Consider the following 26,669-nt stretch of genomic DNA (forward strand, 5'->3'; position numbering starts at 1 on the left):
AAGCCTTTGCTGGCATAAATAAATGTAAAAATTACTGGCATCCCTGATGGCTGAAGGAGGCCAGCAGCACATTAGAGGGAGACTCAGCCTCATTTTTGCGTGCACTTTTTATTTAACATCAACAGAGCAACAGATGTTTTAAGGGAAGAAGCTCACTTTTCCCTCATAGCAGTGTGTTGAGTCACGAGGAGTTGGACCTCAGGGTAGTTGTTGCTGTCAGATGGAGAAGCAAGACAGTGCTGATTAGATTTAGGTTTGATAACATGTCTTCACTGAAGTACCTGTGTGAGCATGGTGCTATTTAAAAAATTGGTGCCAGATGGGGAGAGGGTCTTTGTTTTTTTCCTGTATTGGATCGATATGTCCTTTTATTCAGGAGTTTCCGGAAGTTATTATTTAGACATGGGTTATTTGAACAATTCAATATTCCTGGTCAGTAAACGAATGGATGTAATTTTGTTCCAGTCCTTATTAATAAATTTTGTAATGTTTCTGGCTCGTTAGACTTTTCTCTATACCTAATGTTTGTTTTCCTAATGCTCTTCAGTTCTCTGAAATGTATTCATTTTACCTATAGTTTGCCCTCCGAAAATGTGTAACATTTTTCGCTTCAATGTACAGTAATTACCTAGAGAATCCTGCCCAACTTCACTTTGTCGTTTAACTAACAAAGTTTGTCAGGCAATTAGGGATAAGAGCTGTCAGCCCTATGTGTCTGTCTCCTGGCCTCGGGAGTAGCCTGATCCTGGCTGGTGTAAAATCTTAGACTAAACTAGGAAGTCAGTAAAGAAATGAAGGTATCGTCACTAAGCTTTTATTCCTTATTCTTTTTCCACTAGGTGGCACCTGTAAAAGCTTGATGATGTTTTGGTGCCCTCTGCCACCGTGTATTGTTGTGGGCTTTTGTTGTGTTTGAATTTTCGTCTTTTGGTCCAGTCCTCAAATACATCCGTATATTTTGCTCCCTATGCAGAAAGACTATTGTTGTGGGTATGCCCTAACATTCAAACATAGTTCCCAAGTCCCTAGCTTCTTTGGTAATTTGTTCTCGAATGCAGTGGTCCGGGGAGCTTTAAATGTAAATAATGTTATTAAACCTACTCAAAACAATGTCAAGATTTGTTGCTTAGGGGGGTTTACAGCTTAAGGAAAGGATCGTTTATTTGGAGGGTATATTTCACACTCCAAACTCTGGATTTGTTTTAGTTTTTTGTGCTGATTAAAATTCTTTTCAAAAGAAACTGCATTATTCGCCCCTCTGAGACCTCTCAGCAATAAAAACATGATACAGCAGTCCCTCCCTTCACTCTCCCACCCATCAGTAAATAAGTGATCTTTTGTTACTGTACTTCTGTTGCAGTCTCCTTTTGGAAGTGGCCATCATTCAGCTGTCTTTGTATAGTCCATACGGTGGTGTGTCCTGGCTTGTGGCAATGGTTCCTGATACGTGGTTATAAAAATAGTTAACACACAAATACTTTATTTTGTGTGTGAGTAGTTCCTCTAAGTCATTGCTGTCTTAAAGAGCAAGGAATAATAAAACAAATGGATGGCTTCCATTCCTTAGAAAGCTGCACAATTCAATGTGTATGCTTGCCTCTTCTGCTTTCCAGATGTTTGCTGCAGGAACGCTACACGTTCTGCAGCTGCAGAAACATGCAGATGCTTACTTGCTTATGTCTCTTCCAGGCCCTACTGGAAAAGGGTGGGTTTGGTGGCAGTCATTCTGGGATTGTGGAGATTGAGTCAGCAAGGGATTTAAGTATGTGCTTGAATCCAGTTGCATTCAGCAGGGCCGTTTGCCTTTTTGCATTTGGCTGTGTGCTTGAGTACCTTCCTGACTCAGTCCAAGAGCCGACTGGCAGCTGTAGGACTGTGGTGTCCCTGTATTTCATAATGACTGTATTGCTCCAAACTGTTGGCTTTTTAGAAGCTGCCTGACTGTGATTATTCCTCTGTTTAACAGGGCCGTTGCTTGTTTGCCAGTGGCAGTCCCTTCGAGCTGGTGACTTTGAAAGATGGAAGAACCTTCAAACCAGGCCAAGGAAACAATGCTTATATTTTTCCAGGTAATAAATAAAATTTTCTTCTTTTAATTTTTCAGACTAGGCTGTTAGCAGCTCGTCTTGGGTTCTCTTCCTACCCTAGGCACAGTTAGCGAAGCAGCATGAAGAGGTGTTACCAGCATGTAAAGCTGAGAACTCAATCAGAAGAACGAATGAAAGAAAATCAATTAAGGATGGATGCCATGCATGTGCAGCTACATATGCGACATGCATGCAGTGAGCTTACCCAGCTGGATATACAAAAGGGAGTTATTAAAGGCTTTGAAAGCTGTTGCATTATGGGTTCTTCTGCTTGTTTGGGGCAGGAGGTGGAGGAGAAAATAAGTGTTAATATATGCCTCTTTTAAAGTTACACCTGCACAAGTGAGGTCCAAAAGAAGCCCTAGGGATACTTCTCTGCCTTCCCCTTTCTCTCTCTTTCCTCACTGAGCTGCTAAGCTCCAGCCCCTTGCTGAAAGCCACTTATTATGGTAAATGACTGGCACACATGATAATAGTTTTGCGAATGTGTATAGAAAGCTGTGGGAAGATTTTTTAAAATAACATTCTAGATGACTTGCAGCTTCTTGGCAGCAAGCTGCGTGTTTTGGAATGGTGGCCCTAATTGGCAATAATTTTATTGTAGGTGTGGCTCTCGCTGTGATCCTCAGCAGTGTTCGGCATATTAGTGACAAGGTTTTCCTAGAGGCTGCTAAGGTAAGTGAGGAAGCAGAGCAGGCTGTGGCTTTTGACATGGTGGTGGATGACATGATGGTGGATGAAATGTTGGGCAATTTCTCAAATCTTGCTGAAACTGTGTGGTTTCCTGTTTGATTTCTGTTGGTTGTATCCCTCCCCAATGGAGGGGGGAAAAAAAATATTTTTATCAAACAAAACTGTGAAAAGCATCAGCTTCCATTGCCTTTTTAATTTTTTTCATTCAGAAAACCAAACACCCAAATAGGAAATCTGTCCATGCTTAAATTGCCTCCCAGCCCCGTAGGTCTGGCAGCAGGCCTGCCCCCGCCTCCTGCCCCACTCTGTGTTCCACAGCTGGCAGTGTGTTCAGGGATGCACATGGCCCCCAGGCTCCCAACCTCTCCTGCCTTTCTACTCTGCAGCAGGAGCACCTATCACATTGGAGTGGCCAGTGAATCAATTGGCCAAACACATGGGCAGTCGTGCAGGCACATTGCGCTCTTCTAACTTCCATAGTTATGGGGAGTTCAGCCTCCAAAAAAATAGGATCATATTTTGCTAAATATTTACAAGCAGAATATGCTGATATGGGCGCAGATTGAAGAGTTGATTTTTGAGAATTTTGAGATTCTGGCTGCCTTACCCTACTGCTTTGGGAGCATTCTAGTAGTAAGAACAATGCAACTTGTTTCTTTCAGGTGTTTTAGTGTGATATTGATCCCACTCGGGATGCAGTAAATAGAACTTGTTTGTTTTTCTAACTCAGGCATTGACAGAACAGCTGACCGATGAAGAACTTGCACAAGGAAGACTTTATCCTCCACTGTCTAATATCAGGGAAGTTTCCATTTATATTGCTGTCAAGGTGAGTATGAAGCATAAAAGTGGACTGTACTAAAAGTGTTTTATGTGTACATTAACCTGCTGAATTGCACAGTATGGCCCTTTGGCACAAAATACCCAGTTCTTTGTGCCTTTAGTAAGAGCTGCTTATAAAAATTTGGAGTTTGTTGGATGCTTCAGTTTGGCAGTAACAATGGGCCAAAATGATGCTCCCTTGGTTTCTGAAATCAAGTTTTAGATCTTGGTAAGGCATTCAGGAATTATAAAAGGACTTTGGAGTTTGTCTTTATCCAGTTTGTGAGTCCTAAACATTGCAGTGGAAGCGGGGATGTTACATGAAGGTAATAAAAGGCACAAACTGCATGGTGATTTAACTTTTCAGGTTATGGAATTTTTGTATGCAAACAACATGGCTTTCCATTACCCTGAACCTGCAGACAAGAACCGTTACATTCGATCAAAGGTTTGGACCTACGAATACGAGTCCTTCATGCCAGATGTGTATGACTGGCCTGAATCTAAGGTTCACTGATGCATCAGAAGATTGCACTCCTCAGGCAGCATCTTCTACTCTGCAGGGATTCCTTTTTCAAAGCAGTTTAAATCATCATCTTTGAGTCCTATAATTTATTTTTGCTCATTTTGTTGTCTTTTTTTTTTTCCCCCCTCCTGCCCTGTTTTTCACTTGATGTAGATTTCTCCCCACTCTCCCAAGTACCTGATGACTGTATGGATGATGGCATCCACAGGAATGAGAGAGGACTCGAAAATACATTTAAATAATGACATTGCATTTCTAGCTAAGAGCCAGCACCACACTAAAGAATTCCATTAATGATGGTTTAGCTACGTGCATTTGATGATGAACTATAGCTCTCTCATCACTGTTGATTTCCAGAATGATTTATTTCTGCTTTTAATAATCAGTCTTCTAATTGTCCTGGAGTTGTCACGCTGTGTTATCTGTGACATCACCAGAGAGCATTTGTCAGAAAAGAAAGGACAGCTTAAGACAAATCTTAACAGTCTAACGGGCTTTCTGTTTTATCTGATATTTAAAGATGTCTATGTCCAGACTTCCTTGTGGCATTGGCTGCTCTTGTTTCTTTCAGCGCACTTTGAGGAGCAGCATGGTATACACACATGGAATCTGCAGCAATGTCTGTATTTTGTGTTTTCATCATAGTGTAAAAAAAAATCTGTTATCAGGAAACACATGAGCTAGTTAAAAATATTCTTGGAAAGCCTGAAAATCATATTAATCACTTAATAGCTTTTAAAAACAAAGCTATGCTGTTGCATAATAAATTCTATAAAGTAAAGGCAGGATCTGAGGCAATTTATGGAAATCTTTTAGAGGTTTTAAGGGGAGATTTTCTGCAGTGGACTCCAAGGTGATGTGCCAGAGGGTTTTTGTTTCATCTGTTAATTTTTTTCAAGGTTCTGTTTCTTTTAAGCTAATTTGTTTTCTGTCTTGCATACCCTTGTTCTCACAAAACGACCTGCGTGTGATGTTTTCGTGACATTGCTGACTCAAAAACTCGTAAGTGGACTGACTCACTTGCCACTTTGAACAACCCCCCTGCAGACAGCTGATGAAGCTGAAACAGAAAGTGCTAAAGGCAGCTGTTGACACACACATTTACAGAAGTTTGAACATTTCTTGTGGTCTTAGTCCAGTATATTCAGTTCAGTTTGAAGACAGGACTCAAAAGTTCTAATGCCTAGAAGCTGTAAGTTGATCACTTAATCTTCCTCACTCCCATTTACAGATGTAATTTGTTGGGGGTTTCTGAAAACAAAAATTGAGTTGAATTCTTCCTTGCAGTGAAGAGCGCTGCACATTTGATGCAGATACCACAGTGTGCATTCCTTTTCATTTTGTTCATACCAGGTTTGAGTGCCCTCCATTAGTTTGTATTAGCAGGCAGGGACACACAGTGATAGTTACAGTCTGTGACTTTTCTAAATCTGGTTGCTGTAACAAGAACAGTGGTATGTCAGGAACAGAAGGGAAGACAATGTGCTGTTTCATGGTGTTCTGCATCAAGGTAAAAAAGGACAAAAATAAATAGATAGATGTAAAAGGGCTATACTGGCAAACTTGAAGCCAGAATCCAAAGAGATGAAGTAAAACTTGCTCAGGATTTACCCGTGGTAAGCACCTCTCTTGTTTCCTCATTTTTATTGGAAAATGTGGTCTCCAAAAGAACAGGCCCAAAATAGAACAGGGAAAATAGTCTCTGTACCCCTTTAGACATGGTCTCTGCCTCTTACAGCCTAATCTCTAATTTTAAAATTACGTTCACGTATTAGATAAAAAGAACATGGAACTCTGGGAAGGCTTTTATCTAAGTGAGGAAAGGAGACTGATTATATAAATGCAGAAAACAGTCATGTGGGGAAAAGGCTGCATATTCAAACTGTGGTAAAGTGCTGTCTGGTGGGGCTCGAAATGCCACATTGCCAAATCGGGCGATGTATGTGGTTTGCAACTTGTATATGTAAGTATATGTACAAAAAAGACCAACACACACACAGACGATGTTTTTACAAAGAATGTTTTTTCCATCTATTTTTGCTATGCCTGGTTTGTATTGTATTTAAATTTGTGATCTTACTGAAAAATTGTTAATTTAATGTACAAATTATTTTTACCTTCTGAAAATTCAACTCTAGCTGAAGCCTGTGGTAGTGTGTCAATGGAGTTCTGCATCACTGGGTTCAAGAATATTGGGAACGCACAATTCCTCACTTCTGCCAACATACTAATTAGGCAGATGGAGTAACAAAAATATCCCATGTGCTGATCTTGTGTCCCGGCTGAGACTGATCACAGAGGCAGGGCAATCAGTCTGTAAATATAAATCTGTCTTACAAAATAAAGATTTCCATCCATCTGTTCGGTCTGATTGAGTGTTTTCAGGCAAGAAGTGCAGTCACCGTCCATAAGCAGTGGGCATTGACAGTGCTCAGGAAAACCTGGTTCTTCGGAGGACAGCATTACCTGCATGCAGCAGAGTCTTGCTTTGGGCAAGAGCGATTACGATTCCCGAAGGGAGCTTTCACGCAGGGAATTCACAGTGGCTGCTGTCAGGCTGAGGGAAAATGCCTGTCTGGTGAAGGACAGTCCTTTTCCTTCCTGGCACAGCCTCCCTGCTGTCTTTAAGCAGCACAGCACATGCCGAGAAGGGTTGTTCAGAATTGGTTGGCAGTGGGATGTTCCCAGGTACAAATGTTCCTGCATAATTTTTCTGGAAATACCACTGCACAGGTGAGGAAAAAAAGTCTTTAACAAGCTGGGAGGCTCCAGTTACAATACAGCCCTGCCCTGATGGGGCTGCATCTATAGAGTTCTGACTCTATAGAGGAGGCCTGACTGCCTCTTTCTAATCTGTCCCAGTTACAGCAGCTCAGTGGTACCAGTTGGACCTTACCTGTGGATATGTGCTTGTGGACATTGTTTAATCAGGTTCTGTTCTGTGGATAGCTTGCAATATAGACACAGCGGACTTTTACCTTTAATGTACAGCCATTGCTTTCCATTAGCAACAGGAGATATGTCAGCTCAGTTTTAAGTGCATTTCACTCTCCCTTTCATCTCTCTCAGATTTATTTTTTTTAATAAAATATACAGGTTCATCTTCAGTTTTGTGTATTCTTCACATCTAATCTTTGCATTAATTAAAGTTATTTATCTTGCCAATTAGTAAGGACCCACAGTATCCTTTTTCATATTCTACTTAACCTGATTTTTTTCTGTTTGCTGACTTATGCAAAAGTATTTACCGTTCTTGTATCTAATTGGAAGATCCTCTTATGCAGTATGCAAAGGGAGAAAGTTGTCACCAGGATGCATTTTGTAATGCTACATACAGTAAATTAATCTTACACTGTTCTTTAAAAAAATTGTATTGCCTACAGGATGACTAGTGTTATAGCTCTTCACACAGCTCTGGTGACTTTTGCCCTCTGAATGGTATAGAAGTCTCTTTCATGCCTCTTCTGTGAGGATGCTATTTTGGGTGTACAGAATGCTTTGGAGAGGATCAGGGACTCCCACTGAGGTCAGTAGCTCAGTCTTTTCCAGGACTGGTCCAAGATTTGCTTCCTTAAAATCAACAGGAGCAGGACTGAGCCTCTTGGCAGCAATGTATAGAAATGTCTAGGGGAGAAGAAAGGTAGCTAAGGGAGCACAGCCTTTTTTTTATAAAATACATGTGTTCTTGTTCAAAGATGTTACAGAGGTTTGTACGTTCCTGAAGCATATGTCTGCATGCCAACAAGTGACCTGTAGAGGAAGACTACTAAAATGTATCTGATAGATTTTTAAAACCCAGGTGTGACTCCTTGCCTAAGTTCTTGGTTATGTTTGTGAATAGTGATGTTTCATGATGTTGTGTTTGTTTTCCAGGCTTAAAACAAAGCAACACTTCATGCGCAGATTGGTGTTTAACAGGTTTCCTGCAGTAGGTGCGTGTCTTCCCTGTACTGTAGTTTCCAGCACAGTGTTTTGCGTGGGGGTAGAGTAACTCTGTCACACTCCTGTGGTAGTAACTGCAAAGATAAATGATACACCTTTTAGTTGTTCAATAGCGGCCCTATTTGGTGACTATTCCTCCCTATGGGGTTCACTATTGTACAGCTCTAACTGAATTTTAGTTCAGCTGACTCTGGGGCTAAGTAGATCCAGGTTGTTTGTCTTCTGTTTGTTCCGGGTCTTCGAGACCTCAAAGGTGCAGATTTGAGCACCTGTTGTCATTTGGATAAAAGTATCTACAAGACTCTCAGATTGGACTGTAAGAACAGAACAGTTTGGACTCCTGTTGCAGCTGCAAGTGCTATTCCTGAGTTTAAGAAAACCACTGTCATTTTTTGGACTTTTTTTAAGATGATGTGTGCTGCTATCCTGTTTCATAACAGCCAATACCTAATAGGCAGTGACTGGTGTTACATTGAATAGTGGAGCAAGGAGAAAATCTAGAGCAGCTCTCTAAGTGCACCCGCTTGGCAGCTGAGTTTGAGCAATGTAATTCAGCTGCTGCTGGTGAAGGGACATCTAGTTCTGTACGGATCTACCTTGACCTACCTACCTACTTGCAAAATACACATTACCATGGTATCAGAAAGCCTGCAGATACTCTGGGTGAACCACAAGGAAAATAGAGCATGCTTTAGACCTCTTGCTTCCTATCATCACTTCCCCAATCCTAGCATTTGGTAGTGATGCAGCTTACTCGTGCCTGCTCCGGAGGAAGATATGCCAGCAGCTCCGTCGTATGCGGGGGATCCAGGACCTGGTGGCACAGCAGACCATGGCTACAGCTCATGTAAAAAGCTTTCTCACATTGGACATTTTGCTCATGGTGCAAGAACCTTGGGGCGTGTGTTAATACTCTGCCATGCATGAAGTTGGCGCTGGATTGAATTTCACTGTCCGAGTACCCTGGACTTACCCATCCTTGAAGCAGTTCCTTTGTAATGAAAATGGAAATAAAAGTACTTTTAGGACTACACAAACAGAGTAAGATGGCCAGTTTAAGTAATGCAGTGTCAAAAAAGATATAGATGAGCTTATACATACCTACTTTACACAAATAAATGTAAGTCCACCGGAGTGCTTGTGAGAACAGTTCTTGCCTTACCTGCCCGGGGCTGACTGTACTTGGAGGGACATCGCTCAGCTGAAACTAAAGTTGTATTTAATGTGAACTGGTTGGGGTTTTTCTTCTCCTTTCTAACGTTGTAATTCTTGGAATGTGTGTTCTGGTCTTCTATTTTCTTAGTAAAATGCATTCCCTTTGCCTAAATTACATTTGACTTTGTTTATTCTGAAAAAGTAACCCTTGATCTATACGGCATTGGTATGGAACTCTCTAAATCACTGATGTTTTGGGTTTTTTTTTCCTTTTGTCCCTTGCGCACCACCAGCAGACACCCCCGGGACTCAGGCTGTGCAATTTTATCCCCAGAACTGGTTCTCCACAGCATTTGTTGCCGGGAGGCCCCTTTGTAAGCGCCCTGAGGCCCGGCCCCCGCCTGGCCCCAGCGGCCGCGGCCGCCTGGCTCCCCGTGGGGCCGGGGCCGCCCGCCTGGCGCAGCGCGGGGGCGGGGGGCCGGGCCTGGGCCGCTCGGGCTCCGCCTGCCGCCGCCCGGGGGAGGTAGGCGGGCCGCGGGGAGCGGGGTAGGCCGCGGTGCCGGACCTGGGCCTGGCCGCGGTCTGTTTGCGAGCTAAACGCTGCCGTGCCCGGGCGCGGCGGCCCGTGGAGGCTCGGGCTGTGCCTCACAAGCCCCGGGGGGAGCGGGGGGTGGGCGGCCCGGCGGCGGGGAGGGGCTGCGGGCGAGCTTAGGCCTCGGTAAGGCTTTTAGCGTGCCCTGGCCACAAAGTAATAGCGTGATGCCTTAGACCAGCTGACAGGTTGTTAAATCTGTTTTTACGCAGGGGTAAAGGAAGCAAAGCGTTTATTTCGGGTTTCTTTTGGGGGGGGTGATGGATGTGCATTTACCCCTTCTCGGCCCCCCTCCCCCCCCGAGGTCGGGTTGCATCTCGGTGTGCTTGGGAGGAGGCTGCTAGCACACCCGGGAAGAGGACTGCTTTCCTTCAGGGAATGGCGGCAGTGCTTTTAAAAGCAGCCAAACTGAGGCTTTATTTTTTGTTTGTTTGAAAGGCATCTGAAGCTGTTGAGGCACCTGGACTTTGAAATGAGGAAACACATCTGAAAACGGGGTAGGCGCTAAATCCAGGAGGGCTTAAGGCTGGAGATAGCACACCCCGTAAGGCGAGGCGGTGTTAAGAGTTGTGCACAGGGAAGTTCTGCTCCTAATGCAGCTTTCCAAAGGTTGCCCTGCTCCTGCAGACCGGCCAGGCTCCTCATCTGGACAACACAGCAGAGACATAAACTACAGGGGTATGGCAGCTGACAGTATAGATCCTTCTGCTGCAGTGGGTGTCCTGCGATCTGTCAGGCAGCCTTCAGGCTACGTAAATGGTAGTTTTGAATTTTTCTCTTTGCCCTTATGAGAAGCCAAACAGGCTTTCAAGGGCACCATTGCAAAGGCAGAGTAAATCAGGTGACTCCTGTGTCTTGCGGTCTCTGAAGTTGTTTTGAGGGGAGAAAGTTTTTCCTCTCTGGGTTGCTGGGCTGCCCGCCCCTGACGTCCTGCCATGGCATTTAAACGTCAGCAGTGGCTGTTTGGTCTTAGTCGTTTGGAAAAGGCTTTTAGAGGAAAGCACATGCAGGAAAATGCAGTTTAAATTAAGAAGAAAGAAATAATAGTGGGTTGAAAGGTTAGAGTGTTTCCAACTGGATAGGGCTGTTTCTTTAGGTAATGAACAAAGGTCTTACGTGTGGGCTGCGTGTTTGCAGCCTTCCACTGACATAAAGAGGAAATCTGCCACTTGTAAATATTGTGTCATCTGAAAGTCATATCCTGCTCCAGGGAGGTTTTATTATTTATTTTTTCAAGGCGAGGGGAATTTGATCCTCACATTAAAGTACAGAGGATGCCTTCATTTAAAGCGAAAATGTTTGTTTCTTTCCCAGCATAAACATGTATGTTCAGCAGCTCAAAATCTCTTTCAGGTGGTGTACCGACGTACTCAGAATGTCGATGGATATAACTTTCCTTGGCACAGGCTCAGCATATCCCTCTCCAACAAGAGGAGCATCAGCATTAGTGCTTCGCAGGGAAGGAGAGTGCTGGCTCTTTGACTGTGGAGAGGGAACCCAAACACAGTTCATGAAGAGCCATCTCAAAGCAGGTTTGTGCTGTTGAAAGGTATTGTGATGAGGGAAGGGGGAAAGTTTCATAAGACCTAAACAAAATACTTTGTCCTCCTGCTCATGGTATTTGAATACATCCTAAACATGCATGAGCAGCTGAAAGTGTTGTGTATGGGTGGCACTTGCTGAACCTGCTGTGCAGTAATCCTTGATTGCCCTTTGGTAAGGAATTGTGTTTGAGAACCAAACTCTCTTGAATTAATTTCTTGGGCTTTGTAATTTCAAACGTGGTCCACAGACCAGGCACAGCTTGTGTTTTTCTGAAGACAGCTCTAGACAATACATGCTGTGAGTCTTCCTGTCAACAAACACTGTGCTTTTGTTAGGTAAAGTTGTGTGTATCTGTGGTAACTTTTACATTTTGGCAAATAAAGTAGAAACCAAGTTTATCGTCAGTAGCTGTGCTTTTGCAGTCTACAGCGGCAAGACCAGTCTTCTGACTTGAAAGTTACAAAGATGAAATTATCAATTATGAACAGAAAACCAGCTTCCTGCTCCTCCAAAATCTGAAGCCGTCAGGGGATTTAGTGGCCAAGTGAACAGACTAATTTTTACTAAATTTATGCTTTTTACTAAATTGTTCTTAAATCAAAACAAAGAGATTCCGTCCTTCCTATTACTTCGTCCTAACAGATGCTGGAGAAAATGCCTTACTGTATGGAGGTGGGGACTCAGCTAGGAGAGGAGACTAAGGCAGCCTGATTTAAGTACACGTATCTGTAATGAGAGAAAATTCTGGGCTTTTTCAGTCTAGCAAAGGTAGGGCCCAGTGCCTGGGAGCTGGAGTGGGACAAATTCAAACACTAAACAAAACCCAGATCTTGTAAGCACAGTTTTTCATCTGTTCAAAACAAACCAGCCAGACACCATAGTTTTCTTGCCTTTTAAAAAACTTCAAAATCAAAACTGGATGCTTTTTTAAAATTTATTTTTGATGATGTTAATTTCATGTGCTAAATTCAAAACTGGGAACAACATAAATTCCATGTTACGTTTCTCAGTAGTCTACAGTTTCCATGCGATGTATGAAAGCACAACCACTTTCCAGGACTGCTTTGTGTTTTAATATGGCAGATGTCACCAGTTGATTCTGTTCCATGCTTGTAGCACGTTTTGCTTAGAAGGAACTAAAACTTCTGTCTCAGCAGTCTTTTCTTGGCAAATCAAGACAAAATAAACCTTGTGTGGAAACTTACTGCTACTATGGAAGAAATACACTTTGTGGTTTGGGATTTATTTCTTGAACACTAGTTTTATTTTGATTTCCCTCTTTCGTTATTTCATACTTCTTGCCAAAAAGCAATTATTTCTGAGTTGATACGGTGTTCATTTATTTTCCTGCCTTTTTCTGGTTTGTTTTTCTTTTCCTGTTGTTCTAATCAATAGGCAGAATTACCAAGATTTTCATAACTCATCTTCATGGTGACCACTTTTTTGGACTTCCTGGGCTGCTGTGTACACTTAGCCTCCAAAGTAGCCCTGACCCAAACAAACCACCTCTTGATATTTATGGACCATTGGGACTGCGAAACTTCATATGGAGGAGTATGGAGCTCTCCCACTCACAACTTCTCTTTCCCTACACTGTTCATGAACTGGTACCTACACGGGACCAGTGCCCCCCAGAAGAATTTAAGGAGTTTTTTCACTTGGACAGAGATGAGGTGTCTCCCCAGGAAGCACAAGGGAGAATACTCCACTTGGATCCAGTAGAAAACTCTTACTTGCTGGTTGAAGACGAGGAGATAGTTCTGAAAGCATTTCGCCTATTTCACCGCATTCCTTCCTTTGGCTTTGTGGTGCAAGAGAAGCCCCGGACCGGTAGACTCAATGTACAGAAACTGAAAGACCTTGGTAACTATTTTGTCTTATTTTTCCTCTTTGTAATTGTTTAAATGCCTAAATGCATGTGTTCCAACAGAGTAGTGAGCCCAGTTTTCAGCAAGTGTAACAAAATTGGGTTCATAGGCAGTTGTAATCTTTTTATGACCACCTTTCTAGGGGTTCTAGCAAATTAGAGGGCCTGTATCTCTCTGTAATCAATTTAAATTCCATTTCCCATTTTCTGTTAAAGACATTTTAATACTTCACACCAATGCAGCAGTTTGGTGTGTAATACTAATACCAATTAATATTGAAGACCATTCTCATACTGGGAAGAGCAAACAAGTTCAGATGATAAAGTTTAAAAAGCACAATGTGGCTTTCAGGGAAATGTATGGCCAGTGTATTTGCATGACTTTATTGACTTTAATATGAAAAATACAGATTTTCTTCAAATACACTTCCTGCTGACATTACAGGCTCTTTATTTGTATGAAGTACATGAAATATCAATTGCTATTTATACTGAGGTGGTATTTTTTCAGCGAGACAGCTCTGTGTATAGCATATCTCTTCTGAAGTTATTTTTTTTTTTTTAAACATGACACGCATTATAATACTTATGGGCTCTTTTGCCTTTATTTACCAGGAGTTCAGCCAGGTCCTTTATATGGGAAACTGAAGAATGGAACTGCAGTTGTTCTAGAAAATGGAGTAATGATTTCTCCTTCTGACGTCTTAGAAGACCCTATTCCTGGAAGAAAAATTTGCATTTTGGGGGATTGTTCAGGTGTGGTTGGAGATGCGGCCGTGAAGCTTTGCTGTGAAGCAGATGTACTGATACATGAAGCTACATTGGATGATACCCAGGAGGAAAAGGCCAGAGAGCATGGTCATAGTACTCCAAAAATGGCATCAGATTTTGCAAAATTGTGTAAAGTTAAGAAACTGGTTTTCACTCACTTCAGTCAGCGGTATAAACCAGCTGCTCAGAGAGGAGAGGGGGACATGGACGTCACCGAACTGAAGCGACAGGCAGAGTCAGTGTTAGATGGTCAAGAAGTAACACTAGCTGAGGATTTTATGACAATAGAAATTCCAATGAAAAAGGAGAAATAGCGTGAGCAAGCTCTGCATGAAGACAAAGTATAGGATGGTGTTGGATAGCACTTAAAAATACTGGTGGTGTTTCTGGTACCATAGAATGACAGAATCATTTAGGTTGGAAAAGAGCTGTAAGAACATCGAGTGCAACCGTTAGCTCAGCACTGCCAAGCCCACCACTATCCATGAGTTCTTTTCTGTGGCACGCAGAGAACTGTTGCAAACTGGAGAGGGTACTAGGTATGCTTAGCGTTGCTTTTGTAAAGGATACGGAAACATCTGGAATTAGGAACAAATTCATAAGTGATGATTTCGGACACCTAGCTTCCCCAGAAACTGAATGTGTAGAGTGGTACAAGCCTTCACAGCCTTTTTCTTTTCAGCCAAGGTTTTCCTTGGACCACAGATTCCGGGAGCAGAGCACTGGATCATTTGGCTTAATACAGCCCTCTGGAAGGTTTGTTTTCTGCACCAGAATTTAAGATAGCTCGCCTGTTGCAAGCTTTTGAATAACATCTCTTTCAAACTTGTATACAGTATTTTGTAACTGTAAGGGGACTGAAACTAATAAAAGTAGTTATAACTCTGCCAAGTGTTTGTAACTAGGGGTGTTGCTATGCTTGAGTTGAGGAGCCCTTCTAATTTCCCCTTTGCATATGAAGTTTTCTCATAAATAAAAACAGTTTAGGCTTCCTATCAAAAGTGAATTGCTCTTAACAATTTGATTCATTTAAAGCTCTGAAGCGTGAGCACTAAGCTTGTATACCTGTTCCCTGCATCAGTAAAGTTTTGGAAGTATGCTTGAAAGTCTTCAGGCAGATGACAAGTCGTCTTTCCTAAAGTGTTCCTCCAGATGCATTTCCAAAGAGAAATTACCCTGATAAGACCATATTTGTGTTTGTAGAAGTACCACTACAGGAGGAATTTCACCTAGTATATAGCTCAGTCTGCAATGACTTTCAATTAAGGGACATGTAAACCAACTTTATCTCCTTTTCTTCTCCCCTCAAAACAAACCAGAAGTTGGGAGTTTCCCAAATTCTAGCTCAATTTTCTGGGGGGAAAAAAAAAAAAAAGTAAAATCTACCCTAAACATGTTTCCCTTAGCATGGATTCCTGAAAGCTGAAACACTTCATAGCTCTCTAATATAAACACTGAAAACTCTGTCAGGTTGAAGTACAGCTGCTACAGTTTGTGCTTGTTCTTTTGTTGAGTTGATGGTAATACAGATGGAAAATGAATCTGTTTAATACACAATTTCCTTCCTTGCTTTAAATGTCAAATAACAAAGCTCCAAAAATCTAAAACACTCCCACTTCAAGGATCTCTCCCCTGAAAATGGTGCACTGCTCAAAGGTGGTTTGTGGACAGTGGTAATCCTCACCCAGACCAAGCTGGTGAGATGAGGAAGTTAAATCCTGCAGATAATTTTTCTATACTCTTGACGTTTTCTTCACTAAGGGTGTGTAAGTAAGCAACAAACTTCAAAGAAAAAAATGAGTGTGATTTCCTTGCTTAATTTGATCAAATTGAATTCAATGTCTTATCCCCACCCTTCAAACAGACTTTTTACCTGTGGCTGTGGTAACTCCAAACTGAATTACATCAACATGAATATTTCATGCTTCAAATATGCTTCAAATGTAGAGGAACTCTTGGATTTCTTAAAAAAAAAAAGTTGGGAAGAATTGCAAACTTGAAGAACATGACTTCTGAAGCAGAAACTCCCTGATTTCTTGTGACTTCTCTCTTAAAAATGGTGAAAAGTGGGTAGAGTCTCTGGGTCATGCAATGGGAGATTCTCTCCACACACACACACACACACATACCCCCCAGCTGTTTTTCTTTTGTAAGATAAAAATCAATGGCAGGCACAGAGATCTTGATATCACACTTTGCTTTGAATAGTCAAAAGCTGAACAGGCTCCAGCTGTCATACAGGGAAAGAATAACTAACTTTGTTGTCCTGATGTGCTTTGCTACATCTGCTTCCACACTGGAACAACCAAAAATTCCTATTTCTAAGCCGTTCACAGCTGTGATAATGAAGTTCAGGGAGCAACTTCGAGGCTTTGTGGAAATTCACCCAATACCACCTGCAAATAACAAATCAAAGGCTGGAAATAAAACCAAGGGACAATCCACAAGCCTATGCAGCCTGAAATGTGTGCACCCACTGCTGCAGCACATCTCCCTGCAGTGCTGGATGCTGCTGCTCCAAAACTGCGTTATCCATCCCAGCGGTAAATACATTTTTGTGTTCTTGTGGTTAATGAATTGCTATGAATTCAGGAATATCTTCAGTTCCCATTCAAATGACAGAGGGTGTGGGTAGGTGTGTGAGATGTGTCAATGGCACAGGCTCCCGGTGCCCCTGTGATCCAGCTCAGTGTGCCAGCCCAGTGCTTGCCTGGTTGAACAACCACTGGTTCTTGCTAGCCTGCAAGAAGATGGCCTCTGGACTAATTTTTGGCTGGATTGCCAAGTTGATTAGCGAGCTGTCTTGCTGCACAAGTTGTACAAGGGCTGCACGAAGGAGGCTGCACAAGGGCTTGGCCAGAAATGGGGAGCTGCCTGGGACACCACCCCCACCTCCCCTTTTTAACAGCACTTTGCTGATACATTGAGTCAGTCCTACTGCATAGCTACATTCTAAATATGTTTTAGGATCTAAATCCTAAGTAAGAATAGGGCAGTTTAGATGAAGAACAGCAAGGGGAAGAGTGTATCAAAGCAGCAGATCAGGTCCTCTTCAGGTATTAGGTCTGGGGACTTTGTTGCACAGATTTGATGCGTTAGTGCGTTATTTATGGCAATTTATTCAGTTGAGGGAGGAAATGCTCCTTTTGTCTAAGCTGAGAAAAAGAGCTACAAGCTGCTTGGTCCGTATCGAAAGCCAGGTTAACTGTGTGGCTGTCATTTTTTGAAATAGTTCCTTTTTGGTGTGTTGTGGAATGAGGGTACATTTAGTGCTGGAGTTATGTGAATTTCCTGTATTTTCAATTTAATCTATTGTAGTAGTGGTAATCAGGTTACAGTTGCCTCTTTCTCAGCAGACCCATGTGTCTTTGCCTGCTGTGGTCCACTCTTCTCTCTCAGTCTGGATGCTAAATGACTTCAGAAATCGGACTGCTAGTGAGACTTGAATATTGAAAATTAATGGGAACATGTGTGCCAGTAAGGACTGAAAAACTTGGACCATAAATTGTCTGCTTTCTCAATGAGTTTATCTTTCCATTAACCATTTGTTAATTACCTTGCCTTCAAATACATGTTCCTGAGAGTATTCCATCTGACAGCAGATAAAGGACTCTAGCCTGGTCCTGTAAGGACCAGGAGGGTGTTTTAACAAGTTCTGGGTATGTAAATGAAGATAGATTTCTTTTTAAGCTTCGTAACTTGTTTTAAATATTCTTCTGCTTTCCTGGAAGAGTTCCTCTAAATTTGGTTCCTTTTTTAGCTGGTACCAGCGGAGGGACTTGATAAAGTGCGAAAGAAGCTTTTTATGTTACGGGAAAGAGGAGGAGGGAGGAAATAAGACTTGAAGAGTTTTGTAACAGCGGAGATGGTTCCTGCGTTTTACATGTAGCTGCTAACGGAAGGGATGAGCACTGATCAAAGGGAGTGAGGGGAAATCTTCCTTCTGCTGAAGTCCATGTGAGTTTGCAAAGAAGGTTGAAAAATAAGTTACCTGCAGCACGAAAAATGGTTTGCTGCTCCGAGTGTGGTGCAGTCTGCGCTGAGGATGGAGAGCCTGAGATCAAGTCTGAGCTCTAAATACAGCTAGAAAAGGGATCCTTGATGCTCGAGGTGGTTCAGCCTTTGCTATCAACCATTCCCCATGGCCCACGGTAGGACGCTTCATCTGTCAATGCAGAAGAAACAACGATCTTCATTTGGGAGCATTTCTTTTTTTTAAACAGACTTTTAAAAGAATTTGCTTATACTGAATTATGCTCATTTATAAGGAAAAGGATATTAATTATTTACCTCAGATAGTTTCATTCTAGAAATCTTAATTTCTGGCGAAGTGCTAGGACTGATCCAGGTCTCACTGAAATCAGTGGTTTGGCACATAGTCACTAGAACAACTTAATGCATTTTTTATTAATAATAAAAACATATTGATTGGGATCTTGAGGTAAAACAAGTTGCAGAAATTTGATCAAAGTAACATTTTGGGGAGGGGGGTGGGGACGGATGCTAAACCACAACATGTTAAATTGATCCTGCTAGTCCCTGCATTTGATGTTTGAAAAATAAGTTTGAGTTCAAAGGTGTTTAGGTGGTTGGAAAAAGTACCATTTTGTCAGACATGATATCTCTGCAGCCTTTCAAAATCACTGTAATGGGTTGCAAAGGTCCTTCCCAGGTCTAATCGTTGCTGGAGCTGTTTGGCTTTGGGTAAATGCCAGGTGAAACAGAACAAGGCCTTAAAAAAAAACATTAGTCTGGATGAGTTTGGTACAATGCTCTGGGTGATGCTCTGTTTGTGCTGAGAAAGGAATATACTCTGAATAATTAGAAAAGATAAGGTGGGCACCTGAAGGAGATAAGGAGACCATCGAGTCAGGAAATCATTGAACAAAGAAAATGGAAAGGTCTACACCACCTAGGTTGCATCTATTGTGAATGGAATGATTAGGTGTCAAAATCAAATGAGTATGTATGTAAAGATGTTGCGTAACCTCTCACGAAAACTGTATAAAATACCTAACTTTTCACTGACAACTCGGGAGCTAGTCTGTCTGGTGCAAACCAGCCAGCTCCCCAACATTGCACAAAATAAATACCTTTGCTGCTTAAAGACAAAATTGGTCTGTGAACAGTTACTCTGTGCCGTTTTAGCATCAGAGGCAGCAGCTCAGCATCTTCCCTGGTGAAGCACCTACCCAGTGGTCACCCCAGTTTCTTTACAGTTCCCGTTTAGTCCTTTCCTCCTGTGCTGGTGCTGGCTGGGGCAGGATTTTCCGTGTGTCCCCAGCAGCCACCGTGCACGGATGCTTGTGGACACTGCATTGAGCTTGGGACACCAGAGACTGATGGGGCACCTGCTCAACGGCTTGTGTGCCCCCAAATTCCTTGTTTCACCATCCAGTTGAGCAGGACATCAGAATGATTACTTTACAAACCTCAAAACAGAGATAGGTATAAACACAGAGTTACCGTGGCGCATTGTACTTTTACAGTACTTTTAAGTTACCTAAATCAGATTTGTTCAGATTTAATACAACATTCGTGCTATAGAGGTGAATTAATCCCACTACCCCATAACCCAGCTGCAGTTGGGGATTTCCTTGTTGAATTTGCAGCTTGTTCACACCTGCTTGTGAAATAAGGTGAAGGATTGCGCTGAATTTCCCAACACCCTTTCTTCTCCCCTCTTAAAAACTAATTTTTTGCCTATAGAGATGGCTGCTTCTTGAAAAGGTGTTTTAATACCTAGTCAGTAACGGCATTTTGCTGCATCCCCATGGCCTAGGTGGAGCTCTGGTTCATGGTACGCCTTGAAAGCAAAGTAGGGCTATTGCCAATGGATGGAAATGCCACATCTTGTATTTACACTTATTATTTGCCATTATACAACCAATAGGAAATCTGAAAATTATACTGCTCGGTGCTCAGCATTACCATTTTGCAGCTTTCATCCCTGTATTTGACCAAATCATCTCCTAGGATGAAGGGCTGCAGCTGGTTCTGCAAGCACAAGGGGGAAGAGACCCTTGCTTACAAATTATTAAATGATTTATTTATTTTTTTAAAGATGCGCCTTGGAGAGGGAGGGGAAGCACTGCTGCGTAACTTGCTGGCACAGAGGCTGCTCTAGGCAGCCTGGAACCGTATCCATTTGCTGCACCGTAGTCCACAAGTCCTGCACAGCACACGCTCCCCGTTGAACTGGAGTGCTCTTCTCCCGTCCGTAATGCTTCAAAAACTCTAGAAATAGATAATTTGCAATGCACTCAGCAAATCCTGGTGTGAAGAGGCTTCAATTACATCTACCCAGGAAAAGATGACAAATATAGCAGCATTTTACATTGCTTTTCATCACTAAGATCTTAAGGATGTGGAAGTGACTATAAATGATTTAATAGCGTGAGCAGGAAATTTTGGTATGGCAATATAACAATTTTTTTAAATTTCCATCATTCTTATCAGAAGAGCTGTGATAACACCCCAGCACCTTGTGAAACACCCCACTTAATTTAGCAAAAATTCTTGCATTTTGCAGTGGATATGGTATTTCATGCACCTTTTCCTTTCTGCCTTGCATTCGAACGGTGGTCCAACACCAAAAAGGTAGAACGATGTAACTTGCTAATTTAAAAGAAGTATTCTCCTTTTCAGCTGGATTCCTTTGGAGAGTTTGCTTTTGCTGGATGAGATGATGAGGAATGGAAGAGTTGTTGCATTTGTTGCGGGTTGGATTTGTGGAGTTTTGCAATTTGGAGGTTGCATTTGCAGGGCTGTGCATTTGTTGGGGTTGCATTTGCAGGGCGCTCAATTTATGGGGGTTGCATTTGTGGGATTTTGCACTTGTGGAGGTTGCATTTGTGAGGCCGTGCATTTGTTGGGGTTGCATTTGCAAGGCTTCAAACTCCCGGGTGTTGCATTTGTGGAGTCTTACACTTATGGGGGTTGCATTTGTGGGGTTTTACATTGATGGGGCTTGCACTTGTGGCCCTGTGCATTTGTTGGGGTTGCATTTGTAGGGCTTCCAGCTTTCTGGGGGTTGCATTTGTAGGGCTTTACACTTCTGGGGGTTGCATTTGTGCAGCCGTACATATACAGGGATGGCATTGTTGGGTATTTGCCCTTACGGGTGTTGCGTTTGCGCACCTGCGCGTTTGTTCGCGTTGCATTTTTGGAGCTGCGCCTTTTTAACGGCCGTGCTTGCTGTTCCGTCCCAGGAGCGCTACCTGCGCCTCCCGGCGCAGCGCCGCGGCCGCCGCCAACCACAAAAATAACCCCCAAACGTGCCCGCCCGCCCGGCTATCCGGCCACCAACCACAAAAATAATCCCCAGACGCGCCCGCCCGCGCCGCTCTCCGGCCGCCGGCGGCGCGCCAGCCGCGGGGCGGTGGGCGGGCGGGCGCGCAGGCGCAGTGGCGGCGGGTGGCGGCGCGGAGGCGCGCGCTGTGGCGGCGGCCGGGGGGGGGTGTGTGGGACCCGGATGTCGCGCATGCGCGGTGGCGGCTGGACGTGTCGGCGGCGGCCGCGGGGCGCGAGCTGCCGGAGCTGCGGCACCACCACCACCACCACCAGGAAGGCGGCGGGGGTGGCGACAGGGACGGCCGTCACAGGGCGGCCGCGTGGCCCCCCACCCCGTGCCGCGGGCCTGTGAGCGCCGGCCCGGCCCGGCCCGGGGAGGGGAGGGCGGGGGGGGCGGAGGCCTGGCCCGCTCCGCCGCACCGGGGCCGGCTGAGGCGAGGGAAGGCCCCCCCCTCCGTCCTCCTCCTCCTCCTCCTCGCCGCCGCCCCTCACCACAGCCACAGGCCGCGCCCGGAGAGCGGCCGCTCCGCCGCCGCCCGCGGCCCAGGTAACATCCGCTCTCGGCTCCCGCCCGCCCGTCGAGGCCGCCCGCAGCGCCCCCCCCCCTCCCCTGGGGCCGCGCTGGGGACGGGCCGGCTGCCGCTCCGGGGAGCCGGGGCAGCGCCCCCCTCCACCCCCGGGGGCTTCTGCTGGACCCCGCCGCGCTGGGTGCCCCTCGCCTCCCTCCCCCGCTTCCCCTCGGCGGTAACAACAAAATTCCAGCCGCCCCCGCCGTCCCTAAACTTTTAGTGGTATTTTTAAAAAGCAAACCCTTGTGCCCTCCGGTAAAGGCTGGCCAGCCGGCCTGTCCCCAGTTCAACTTCCCTCCGCTGCTGCTGGTGCGGAACGCGCTCTCCCTGCTCCTCTCTCCCACACGCTGGAAAATGCCCTGGATGGTTTTGTTGGGAGCCGCTTCGCCTTTAGTGCTTTGCAATCTGCCATCTTCTTTGCCGTAACAGAGAGCTGTGCTTTTAGCCGATTGCCCGGGCAGCGTGGGGCTGCTCGGCGCCAGGGGTGTGAATTTAAGATTATTCCTTCTTTCCTGCTCTTCCTTCCCATCCCCGGTGCTGGGGATGTGGGATTTCGGGGAGGTTTGTGACTTGCTGGGTACTTGAGTCTTAAAAAAGGTTTTGCCACGGAAGGCTGATTAATTTCTGGGGTAATGTACTTGTGGGTTAGGTATGTTATTACTCGGAGCCCAAATTGTGCTACTGCAAACCAAGTGTTCTAAAACACAGACGGTCGGGGTAGGATCGTGGTGTCTTTTGCCACCGCTTCTCAAATTATCTTGGTTAAGAATGGTGTACCACTGTCAACAGGCAGGAGTGATTTCAGACTCTGTGCGATAGCTGTCATCTTTTCAATTTTAAGACGGTTGTACTGTTGTTACTTTGTTCGGTAACGTAGGTAATCCCATGCAAGGCTGTTGAATTAGCTCTGCTGCCCTCTAAAACTTCACATGTTTTTGTACTCCAGTGTCATGATAAGTAAGCAACTTGTCCTTCTGGCCCTCCTCTTATCTTGGCCGGATTGCTATTGGAAGGGGTTTCTTCTCTTCTTCTCCCTTTGCATTCATGAACCTCTTTTGATTTACTTGTTGCATAAGCATGCGTGTTTAATATTGATATGGAAACTTTTATTTCAAAGAGCTGAAGCCTAAAGAGAAGCAGTAAGTGTCTCAAACTGATTAGAATTCCTTTTTTAAGTAGATGGCTCTTTTACATAATGCATTCAAGTGCAGCGAAGGCAATAGGGATATGAGGTTTGAGAGGGTATCAACAGATTTAGTGGAGAACAAAGGTGCTGAGAGCAGATAGCTTGTTCCTGGTGAGGGGCAGCCTTCGCCATGCTGTTGTTAAGGTCCTGCTGGAACTTTAGGACTCTGTTTTCTTTTGTTGTTAACCTTGTGAAAAACTCTACTTTTGGTTGGGGCTGAAATTTTCCGTGCTTGCTTTGCCCAGAGGTGATTTTTTTTTTTTTTTAAGCTTGAACAAATGCAGGGAACATTATCCCCGTGCAGATAACATCTGTTCTTTATTGTAATCTAATACACCTATTGCTAGGGTATCGAAACATTATGTACAAGTGAAAAATCACACCAATTCTGCCTGAGCAAGTTTCGACTCTTCCTTTTATTGCTTCACATAGCCACAATTGTTTCCTCTGTTTGTGAGGTTTTGACAAATTACTATTTGTCCTTGTTGAAGGAAGCCTTCTGCAAGAAGATGGGTCTTGCAGGATCCTCTGAGGAAACGTTCAGGTCAGGTTTGCTCTGTCATTCTACAGCAGGGACTTACACCACCTGCTTTCTGAACCTGCCGTTCCCAGGTTTTCATCCCGTCCTTACCTCTGGGTGCTGGGATGAGGAGAGGATGACCTCTTGCTCAGGGGGGACGCCAAGGGTGCCCTCTGGGAGATGAGGTAGTGCAAGGCATGTATGTCTGCGTTGTGGAAATAGATCCAGTTGCAGAGGAGTTTACTGCCCTTCCCATGCTCATGGCATGATAATGTGCAGTGGTCTTCCTTCTCTGACCATACAGAAGCCTGTATTGAAAAGAGGAGTGTTTTTTTCAGCTGCATACTTTCTCAAAAATAAAAAGTAGAGAGAGGGAAGGGGAACCAAAATGAAAAATGCAGCTTTCTAGGATTTATAATGTGTGCATATGTGGTCACATCAGCATAGTAGTGCTACCTTTTTCATTGTGTCCTGCCCCCCATGCATTCAAAGACAAGATAAGGATTTCGATGTCGTTTTTACTGTTGTAAACATTCCTTGAACGAGATTTAAACCCCTCAAACTGTGTGCAGCAGAAACGTTTGCTGCATTTACAGGATCAGTCTGTTGCTTTTGTAAAGTGCTTTTGAAAGCGGTTGAAGTGCACAGGTGGAAGCTGAGAGGAGTAAAGATGCTGAGCGCTGCCATTGGGCAGTTACATCAGATCAGTTTCTCTCACAAAGAAATGGCTGCTCGTACTTTTTAACCATGGATTTATGGTAGGATGAAAGAATTGCCACTCAGAGTTGCCTTAAAACTCTTCTCCAGTTCCTTTTGTGCTGTCACATGTCTTCAGTTTTTTTGTAGCTACTGACAGTGAGATGAGCAGAATTGATACTGATGATTCAGATACACGCACAAAAATAGTATTCTCGGGAATGTTAGCTCTTACTGTACAGAACAGTGTGAGTGTAGTACATTCTTAGTACTCTTGTTCTTTAATGCTAATTGTTCTTATGTCTACAAACATTTTGTTCCTGTTCACCCTTTGGGCAAGCAGATAATAGTCTAACGTGCTGGAAAGTATCTGCAGTTTAATCACTTATTCATATCTTCATCAAATCATGAGCTGCCTTTTGTTTTATTGGTTTATGGATTTTTCTTTATCATGTTTATCATAAAACTTCTACCACTGCATTATTAAACAGCAAAACTCTGGAGTAATGTTTTGGTGGTTAAAAGCTATCAAATGTGTATGCTGCTTTTCTGACATCTTTGTGTTTGTCTAATTTTGGAGGTAACAGCTTATGCAAGAGCCTTACTTGTCCTTTATTCATGTGAAATGTTCTAGCAAGATGTCAATTTGTATGCTATTCTAATTAGTCAGTTCGTTAGCATTGCATTTACTGCCTGCTATCAAAATGCTGGAAATCTGTGACTGGCATGGCTGTTACTGGTAAATCGTGCTCCCAGAGCATCAGTGGCAGCTTCAAGCAAATAGCTCAACTATTCTTATTTTATCTTAGATACATTTTTCAAGAAATTACCATCATATTTGCAACTTGGATATATGTTTTTGGCTCAGATGTTAGGAGCTTTTTTTTTTTTTAAGACCATAGTGGTAATACTCACTGAAGTCATGGCTCATCATGAAGGATACTTTGTCTGCAAATTTGCTGACTTGCTTAGACCCTTCTACAGTGTGTTACAATGGATAATGGCCAAGTTATCTTAAGATTCATAGCATAGATAGAAATCCTGTATTGTACCTGGTGAAGGCTGTTAGGCACGCTTACTTGCTTTATGTTATTGTCTTTAGCATCCCTGTATGTTTTTAACACCAGCCATTACATGGATATGCCAGTACTAAAAATTCTCAGGCTTATGTATTTATGTGCATCACAGAGCATTTTTGCATAACTGTTGCTCTATGAGTTCTCATAAAACACACATAAAATCTGTGTTCCTATTATTCAGAATAGTTCAGTTAGCAGGGACTTAGAGTGCCCGTGTGTTGAGGGTCATTTGAAATGCTCTGAGGTGACACAGGACTGTTGTCTGATTGGTTTGTACAAAAAGATGGCAAATCTCGCTCTGTTTAAAAGGCTTCCTGAGGCCCAAATATGTCGTCTGATACTTAGCATGTGTAAATTTTCCTCTTTGATTTTAACTTTGCAGGCTGGTTGGATTCCCATCACAAGGGTTTATTTCAGGCTTCTTGTGCATGCAGTCGCAAATCCATCTCGCATTCTTCATTTGCTTCTGGTGTGTCGGTATATGCTGCGCATTCCCCTGCCTCCCCCATTTGCCATGTTTATCTGCCTTCCCCACCAGCATCTCCAGACCTTCAGTACCGTGTCTGTGTCTGGAACCGCTTTTCTGAGCTGATCTGAAAGACTGCTTCCCTTTCTCCCTCAAACGCTTTTCAAAGGGCCATTGCTGCCCTGACACCTCCAGGAACTCTAGTTCTAGTTGTGCCAAGGCTATACTACATTTTTAAACATTTTTTTTCCCTTTAAATACAACACTTCACAATTCTTAGCATCTTAATTTTTAAAACAAAGTGGTACTTGATCACTCCTAGTCATGGTACTTCTCATGTAATTTGTCCTGCAAACAGTGATGTCTGTCTCCGAAGAGTCTCAAATTGTCTCTTGTTTGAAAAATACCTAGTTTGCTGTAGAAACTTCATTAATATATGCTAAGAAAGTGACATGGAGTGGGTTTTGGCCTTTTGCCCATGTCTTAAAGTAATTATCCAGTGGCATTTTTAGACTGAGTTTCTTGGTGAATTTGATCCCTCTGCAGCTGCGATTGGCTTAAACCCTACTGTAAATGAATAGGGTAGTGTATCATATCAGCATTGGGCCTGGATTAACCATCTTGCCCATGCTGTTGGATTGCTGATTGCCTGGATCATATTCCTTTGGGTTACATCGCTGACTTCCAGCTCCATCCATAACCGCCTGGTTTGTTCGCGTAAGCGTGTTATTTCCTTTTGATGCCAAAACGGCACAGAGTAACTGCTCACAGACCAATTTTGTCTTTAAGCAGCAAAGGTATTTATTTTGTGCAATGTTGGGGAGCTGGCTGGTTTGCACCAGACAGACTAGCTCCCGAGT

At 43.6% G+C, this 26,669-nt stretch overlaps 3 protein-coding genes across 13 annotated transcripts in view; all 3 read left to right on the forward strand.

The window, feature by feature from the left end:
- Positions 1–9,397, forward strand: part of ME2 (malic enzyme 2) — a 33,300-nt gene extending 23,903 nt beyond the window's left edge. Inside the window, exons 10-13 of the mRNA XM_037372662.1 lie at positions 1,967–2,069; positions 2,692–2,762; positions 3,511–3,609; positions 3,970–9,397. Of these exons, the coding sequence (XP_037228559.1) occupies positions 1,967–2,069; positions 2,692–2,762; positions 3,511–3,609; positions 3,970–4,119 (423 nt within the window). The 3' untranslated portion in view covers positions 4,120–9,397. The remainder of the gene's footprint in view (positions 1–1,966; positions 2,070–2,691; positions 2,763–3,510; positions 3,610–3,969) is intronic.
- A 325-nt stretch (positions 9,398–9,722) lies between these two features.
- Positions 9,723–14,891, forward strand: ELAC1 (elaC ribonuclease Z 1). Of its 7 annotated transcripts, none has more exons than XM_037374335.1 (5): positions 9,723–9,748; positions 10,256–10,314; positions 11,171–11,349; positions 12,758–13,225; positions 13,845–14,891. In XM_037374335.1, exons 3-5 carry the CDS (start codon positions 11,193–11,195, stop codon positions 14,312–14,314), a joined length of 1,095 nt encoding a protein of 364 aa, XP_037230232.1. In that variant the 5' UTR covers positions 9,723–9,748; positions 10,256–10,314; positions 11,171–11,192; the 3' UTR covers positions 14,315–14,891. The 7 variants fall into 7 exon arrangements, with proteins under 7 accessions (XP_037230232.1, XP_037230235.1, XP_037230230.1 ...); XM_037374333.1 differs by lacking the exon at positions 9,723–9,748 and adding an exon at positions 9,918–10,005; XM_037374334.1 differs by lacking the exon at positions 9,723–9,748 and adding an exon at positions 9,931–10,031.
- Positions 14,892–21,498: 6,607 nt separating this feature from the next.
- SMAD4 (SMAD family member 4) overlaps positions 21,499–26,669 on the forward strand; it is a 29,172-nt gene continuing 24,001 nt past the window's right edge. For 4 of the 5 annotated variants that reach the window (XM_037373192.1, XM_037373191.1, XM_037373194.1 and 1 more), the window contains exon 1: positions 21,499–21,840. The gene's annotated coding sequence lies outside the window, so the exon portion shown is untranslated. The remainder of the gene's footprint in view (positions 21,841–26,669) is intronic. The other variant, XM_037373195.1, reaches the window with a different exon arrangement.

Source organism: Falco rusticolus, chromosome Z (genome assembly GCF_015220075.1).
Source record: "Falco rusticolus isolate bFalRus1 chromosome Z, bFalRus1.pri, whole genome shotgun sequence".
Classification (NCBI taxonomy): domain Eukaryota; kingdom Metazoa; phylum Chordata; class Aves; order Falconiformes; family Falconidae; genus Falco; species Falco rusticolus.